The sequence below is a fragment of the Scyliorhinus torazame genome, chromosome 14 (genome assembly GCF_047496885.1).
Source record: "Scyliorhinus torazame isolate Kashiwa2021f chromosome 14, sScyTor2.1, whole genome shotgun sequence".
In the NCBI taxonomy this organism is placed as follows: domain Eukaryota; kingdom Metazoa; phylum Chordata; class Chondrichthyes; order Carcharhiniformes; family Scyliorhinidae; genus Scyliorhinus; species Scyliorhinus torazame.
In genome coordinates this window covers 177,822,744-177,830,489 of record NC_092720.1, presented here as the reverse complement: position 1 = coordinate 177,830,489, position 7,746 = coordinate 177,822,744, and the positions used below count along the sequence as shown (strand labels likewise).

The 7,746-nt window shown below is 46.6% G+C and overlaps 1 protein-coding gene across 1 annotated transcript; it reads left to right on the top strand.

Annotated features, from left to right (window-relative positions):
- The first annotated feature begins 1,853 nt into the window (after nucleotides 1–1,853).
- On the top strand, nucleotides 1,854–6,155 carry LOC140390240 (uncharacterized). Its single transcript, XM_072475215.1, has 2 exons — nucleotides 1,854–1,947; nucleotides 2,718–6,155. Exon 2 carries the CDS (start codon nucleotides 4,801–4,803, stop codon nucleotides 6,112–6,114), a length of 1,314 nt encoding a protein of 437 aa, XP_072331316.1. The 5' UTR covers nucleotides 1,854–1,947; nucleotides 2,718–4,800; the 3' UTR covers nucleotides 6,115–6,155.
- Nucleotides 6,156–7,746: the final 1,591 nt, after the last annotated feature.

The window sequence follows — 7,746 nt, the reverse complement described above, 5'->3', positions numbered from 1 at the left end:
TACACACACACATATATATATAGAGAGAGGGAGTTTAAGAGATTTGTGGAGAACATTGTTTAGTACACCAACACACACATAAATATAGAGAATTTAAGAGATTTGTGGAGAACATTGTTTAGTACACCAACACACACACATATAGAGAGAGTTTGCGATTTGTGGAGAACATTGTTTAGTACACCAACACACACACACATATACATAGAGAGAGCGTTCAAGAGATTTGTGGAGAACGTTGTTTAGTACACCAACACACACACACATATATATATATAGAGAGAGAGTTTAAGAGATTTGTGGAGAACGTTGTTTAGTACACCAACACACACACACATATGTATTTAGAGAGAGAGTTTAAGATACGTGTGGAGAACATTGTTTAGTACACCAACACACGCATATATATAGAGTTCAAGAGATTTGTCGAGAACATTGTTTAGTACACCAACACACGCATATATATAGAGTTCAAGAGATTTGTCGAGAACATTGTTAGTACACCAACACACTCACACACACACACACATATATATATCGAGAGAGTTTGAGATTTGTGGAGAACATTGTTTAGTACACCAACACACACACACTTATGTATATAGAGAGAGAGCTGAAGATACATGTGGAGAACATTGTTTAGTACACCAACACACGCATATATATAGAGTTCAAGAGATTTGTCGAGAACATTGTTTAGTACACCAACACACACACACACACACACACATATATATCGAGAGAGTTTGAGATTTGTGGAGAACATTGTTTAGTACACCAACACGCACACACACACGCATACATATATATTGAGAGAGTTTAAGAAATTTGTGGTTAACATTGTTTAGTGCACCAACACACACACACAACATATATATGTATAGAGAGAGATAAGAGATTTGTGGAGAACGTTGTATGGGATGCACACAAACACCCACTTTTTAAGTAATATATATGGAGAGAGCGGTTAAGAGAATTGTTGAGAACATTGTTTAGTACACACAAAAAAGTACACATATATATACATATACATGAGAGATATTTAAGAGATTTGTGGAGAACATTGCATAGGACGCACGCATATATATATATATATGGAGAGAGTTTTATATATAGGGCTTGTTTACGGTGTACATTCCCCATTTGTCTGCATTGTATTTTTAGCCTGTTTTTTAAAAAGCCTGCATTTTAGCAAGAAGTGAAGAGATTGAAACAGTAGGAGTTGGAGTTTCCTAGGGGGGTGGGGTTGGAGGGGTGATCAGTGTGGGAGCAACCGCCTGAATGAAGCGTCTTCCCTCTCTACACTGGCCATCGAAGTTACTGGAGAAAGTTCTATGTTTTTAAACTTTCAAATCGAGAGCTCATTTTCGCATCTGGGAAGATGTACACTCCGCTGCCCCACGTAAATCCTTCCCGGATTATCCCGCCGTCAGGAATTAGAATGGTGCAAAACATCAGGGTCACTTTCCCTCACTTCAGATTGGCTGGCCATTATATTCTTTGCTTCTCTCCCATTCTCCCCTCTCTCTCGCTCTCCTTTTGTATATCGGTTGCCAGGCGACCCGGGAGACTAAGAGAAACTATTTGCCCGATAAATTAAAGAGAGAGAGGGGGGTGGAGAGGGACAAGAGAGACAGGACGTGAAGGAACAGCAAAGTTTGAGACTGAATCGCCCTCGCTCTGCAGTTTGCCTTCCTGAGTTGCTGAGCATATTTGATTTTTTAAAACAGTTATTGGGTGTCCCTCTGGTTGTGGCAAAGGAAGGAACAATAAAACACTGCTCTGTTATAGCCACAAACGCAATCGCGAATTACAAAGCTGCCTTTTGCTAATGGCCACAACGGATTCTTGTGTTAATTCGACCGCCTTCTTCTCAAACCCTGGTACCAAGCGTCCAAGGCGCAGTAGCGTCAGAGTTTCCATTCAGATGTTCTGAGTGTACATGAGGTGAGGCCTTTCTGTGTTTTGCTTTTGAAAAGGATTGGGGGGGGGGGGGAGTGGAAGGAGGGAGGGAGGAGGATGGATGGAAGGCTTAAATAGTCTCCCACACTGCCATAGTGACCGAAGGAGGGAGGGAGAAGAGAGGGCGTGGAGTGGAGTAGAGCTGGTGGGGGTGTCTTTAAGAGTCAGGAGCTAAGGAGGTCTCCTCCACCCACCCATCTAGCCATCCATCCATCACATCGCAGGTCCACTGAAGAGCCCTCTGGACATTTGGCTGTGGCCCGGAGGATATATTGCCAGCCAAAGGCGCACTTGCCCACTCGTTAGGGCAGCTCGGTTTGGGAAGAGGCAAGAAATGAAGAAGGACAGCCGCGGTTGTTTGAGGGGGAAGGGGGTGTGGAGTGTGTGGGTGGGGGGTGGGGGGGTCGACGGAGAGAGAGGAGAGAAAAAACCCTCAGAAGCGGCCGTGTTTGGGGAGAGAATCGATGCCACATCAAAGAGGGAGAGAAAGCAGACTCTCTCTCTCTGAAAGACAGCGGAGAAGACGCCAGCAAGCAAGCAGGACCTCATGGAGGACAGAGCACGCACCCCCACGCTCCCGTCCTCAGACTCACTCAAGGACACAGTGAAAGCAAGAGAACTGGACTGAGCTGGACGAATTGGAAGGGGAGTCCACCGTTTGCTAAATGCAAGGGAAATGTTTGGGCAGAGTTTGTATGTGTGTAATTATTCCTGATTCCCTTTAAACTGAGAATTCCTTTTCCTTCTCTCCACAGCACAGATAGAAAACTGGATTAGATTGTCTCCGCTTTACCCCACATTGAGAGAAAGAGAGAGATAGAGAGTGAGAGAGAAAGAGAGAGAGGAGACTTGCCCGAGGACCCCAGCTCTTGATTGTCCGAACGCAATTCTTGTGCTACATGTTAACCAAACCAAGAATTGTGTCTGGGCATCTGAAGCCGGGTTTTGTCCAATTGCCTTCCCATCGATTTTCTCTCTCTCCCCCTCGGGTACATCAGCGGCCAGTCTCAAAATAAGTATCCCTACCCTCCTCGCCTCCCTTAGCCCCCACCCCTGAACAACTCCTCATCTCTGACTATTTAACCACCGCGGCAGTCCCCACGAAAGGCGCGTTGTGCATCTCGCCACCCAGTATCAGGCGATTTGGGATGTCTTCGAGTTTGGAATATTATGTCAAAAAAAGTTCTTCGGAGTTGGAGTTAGTTATTGGGCGCCCACAAACATACAATTATTGGGATGTTCCAAAGGACGGTCAATGATGGATCAAATTGGGCATTTAAAAAAAAGTCAAATTGGCGTACTGGTTAAATCAATTTAAATCATTGATTATTGACCAGGTAGATGGCTGCGGATTCTGAATTTAAATACAGACACACACTGGATGGTAATAGGAACCCATCAGGTCCAGTTGCATCTGTGGAGGGAAGACAAGAGTTAATTTGTAAACTTTGATCAGAGAGCAGTTCTTAACTCGTTCTCAGCAGAAGGCTTCAATCAGGCTCAACGTGGATCATCAGGAGCGTGTCTCACCCAGAGGCTTGTATTTCGGTCTATCTTTGCCATTTCGTTAAGTACTCCCCTCCTCCCATCTTCCTCTCTCTCTCTCTAGTCTTGCCTCTACCCCTCTCCAACCTCCATTCTGTCTTCCCACCTCTCCCGCTCCTCTTCCCCCCCCCACCCCCCACTCTTTTCTCACTCACTTTTCTCCTCTTCAGCTCTTCGATCTTTCCCTCTCTCCCCACCTCCTCTGGCTCACACTCTCCGCTCCCCTTCTCTTGCCCTGTTTTATTCTCTCTCTCTCTCTCTCTCTTTCTTAGTGTTCTTGTCGTTTTATTCGTTTTTCTTTAAATTCTCAAACTCGCCACTTCTCGCTGGCTGCACCCCGATTGGGGCATGTGTGTTTTTGGAGGGAGCGCCATTGAAACGGTCACTCGCCATTTCGGACTCTTTCATTCTCCTGATGCCGCCGGGAATGGGCGAATTTCAGAAGCTTTCGCAGTCTTGGTCCTTTAACAAAACAAGAGAGGATGGGGGCTGTGGGCGGGGAGCGTCTTTCACAAAACTGTCCCCTGATTTTTCAGAGGGTCTTCGCCAGGAATGAATTAAAAACTCTGCAATCTTGTTTTGTTTGATTGATTTGTATCAATATTATTGAAATGCAAGTCCACCGCACAGCGCGCTCCAGCTTTGTTGCTCTCCATCGCCACTGGTTTAACTCGGTCTCGCCTCGGCACTTTCCCCCTTGCGGTCTCGGTGTGCTCTCAGGCCCTCGCTGCACTCTGCCAGGAGGATTGCGCGCTCACCTCGCCGACCCGCGCAACCCTCACTCCCTCTCTCCACCCCGGGTTACAGCACCAGGACGGTCTGGCTGGATTTTAGACCGCCAACCTTGTCAAACATTTTTTTTAAAACACGGAGCTCCACACACCTTCCTGCTGCTGCTGCGTCACACAGATACACATATTTATTTATAAACGACGCAATGTCAGCGAATAATTGGCAAGTATTGTCGATGTGGGAAACCGGGGTGGAGGGGATTGGAGTCAATTAAAGCAATCGCCAAACCCACTGTGTCCGATATCAATCCCCACACCCATATTCTACATCAAGGCCCATTCCCACACTGTATCCCATATTTATTCCCATACTGTATCTCACATCCTTCGCAGTTCCACCCTGCATCCGACATCAATCCCCAATGAATTCCTAAACTGTATCCCACGTCAATCCCCAATGAATTCCTAAACTGTATCCCACATCAATCCCCAATGCATTCCTACACAGTATCCCACATCAGTCCCCAATGCATTCCTGTACTGTATCCCACATCAATCCCCAATGCATTCCTGTACTGTATCCCATATTAATCCCCAATCCCCACATTGTATCATACATCAATCCCCAAAACATTCCCATACCATATCCCACATCAATTCCTATCCCAACACCATATTCCATATCAATTCCCATCCCTATATCAAGCCCAATTCCTACACTGCATCCCACATCAATCCCCATTCCTACACTGCATCCCACATCAATCCCCATTCCCACACTGCATCCCACATCAATCCCATTCCCACCCTGCATTCCACATCAATCTGCATTTCAACCCTGCATCCCACATCAATCCCCATCCCCACATTGTATCCCACATCAATCCCCATTCCCACCCTGCATCCCACATTAAGCTACATTCCCATACCATATCCCACATCAATTCCCATCCCAACACTGTATCCCACATCAAGCCCCATTCCCACAGTGCATCCCACATCATCCACATTCTCTAAACTGTATCCCACATTTATCTTCATTCCCCAAACTGCATCGCTCATTGACCCCATTCCTACACTGTATCCCTCATTTATCCCCATTCCCACATTGTATCAGACATTAATCCCCATTCCCACTCTGCATCGTACATCAAGCCCCATTCCCACACCATATCCCACATCAATCCCCATTCATCCCACATCAAGCCCCATTCCCATATTGCATCCCACATTAATCCCATTCCCACCCTGCATCCCACATCAAGCCCCATTCCCACACCATATCCCACATCAATTCCTATCCCAACACTGCATCCCACATCAACCCCATTCCCACCCTGCACCCCACATCAAGTCCCATTCCCACACTGCATCCCACATCAAGCCCCATTCCCACACAGCATCCCACATCAACCCCATTCCCACACAGCATCCCACATCAACCCCATTCCCATCCTGCATCCCACATCAAGCCCCATTCCCACACCATATCCCACATCAATTCCTATCCCAACACTGCATCCCACATCAACCCCATTCCCACCCTGCACCCCACATCAAGTCCCATTCCCACACTGCATCCCACATCAAGCCCCATTCCCACACAGCATCCCACATCAACCCCATTCCCACACAGCATCCCACATCAACGCCATTCCCATCCTGCATCCCACATCAAGCCCCATTCCCACACCATATCCCACATCAATTCCTATCCCAACACTGCATCCCACATCAAGTCCCATTCCCACACTGCAGCCCACATCAAGCCCCATTGCCACACTGCATCCCACATCAAGCCCCATTCCCACACAGCATCCCACATCAAGCCCCATTCCCTCCCTGCATCCCACATCAAGCCCTATTCTCACACTGAATCTCACATCAATCCCCATTCCCACAATATGTCCCACATTTATCCCCATTCTCACACTGATTCCCACATTATCCCCATTCCCAAACTGTGTCCCTCATCATTCCATATTCTCCAAACTGTATCCCACATTTATCCTCATTCTCCAAACTGCACCCCACATCAATCCCAATTCCCACACTATGTCCCACATTTATCCCAATTCCCACACTGTATCCATCAAGCCCCATTTCCACACGGTATTCCTCAAAAATCCCATTCCTACACTGTATCGCTCATTTATCCCCATTCCCAAATTGTATTCCACTTCATTCCCACACTATATCTCATTTAAAAAAAAATTTAGAGTACCTAATTATTTTTTTTCCAATTAAGGGGGAAATTAGCGTGGCCAACCCACCAACCCTGCACATCTTTGGGTTGTGGAGGTGAAACCCACGCAGACATGGGGAGGATGTGCAAACACCACACGGAGAGTGATCCGGAGCCAGGATCAAACCCGGGACCGTGAGGCAGCACTGCTAATCATTGCGCTACTATGCCGCCCTCCTATATCTCACATTTATCCCCATTCCCAAACTGTATCCTTCATCAATCTCCATTCTCCACACTGTATCCCCCATTTATTCCCATTCCCCACACTGTATCCCACATTTTCCTATTCCCACCCTGTATCCCACATTATCCTCTTTCCCACACTTCATCCCTCATCAAAGCCCATTCCCACACTTTATCACTCAGTTATTCCCATTCCCCACACAGTATACCCCATCAATCCCCATTCCCAACTAGCATCCCACATCATGCCCCATTCGCACACCATATCCCACATTTATCCCCATTTCCCACACTGTATCCCTCATCAATATCCATTCCCACATTGTATCCCAACCAAGCCCCATTCCCACATTATATCTACATTAATCACAATCCCCATTCGATACGCCACATCAATCGCAATATCACACTGTATTCAGCATCAGTCCCATTCCCAATTTATACATCATTCCACATTACCAAAGTCTATCCCACATAAATCCCCATGACTGCATGGTTTCGCACATCAATCCAAATTCCTACACTGTATCATGCATCAATTCCTTTCCCACAATGTATACCAGGTATATCCTAATTCCCACACTGTTTCCCACATCAATCCCCATTCTCACACTGTATCCCACATGAATCCCATTCAACATTGTATCACACACTCTCTCCTACATCATCCCCATTCCTACTCTGCATCCCATATCAAGCCCCATTCCCAGACCATATCCCACATTTATCCCCATTCTCATACAGTATCCCACAACAGTGGGTAGCACTGTTGTTTCACAGCTCCAGGGTCCCAGGTTCGATTCCCGACTTGGGTCACTGTCTGTGTGGAGTCTGCACATTCTCCCTGTGTCTGCATGGGTTTCCTCCGGGTCCTCCAGTTTCCTCCCCCAAGTCCCAAAAGACGTGCTGTTAGGTAATTTGGACATTCTGAATTCTCCATCAGTGTTCCTGAACAGGTGCTGGAATGTGGTGACTAGGGGCTTTTCACAGTATCTTCATTGCAGCGTTAATGTAAGCCTACTTGTGAAAATAAAGATTATTATTATTTGTCCCCATTCCCAACCTTCATTCCTCATC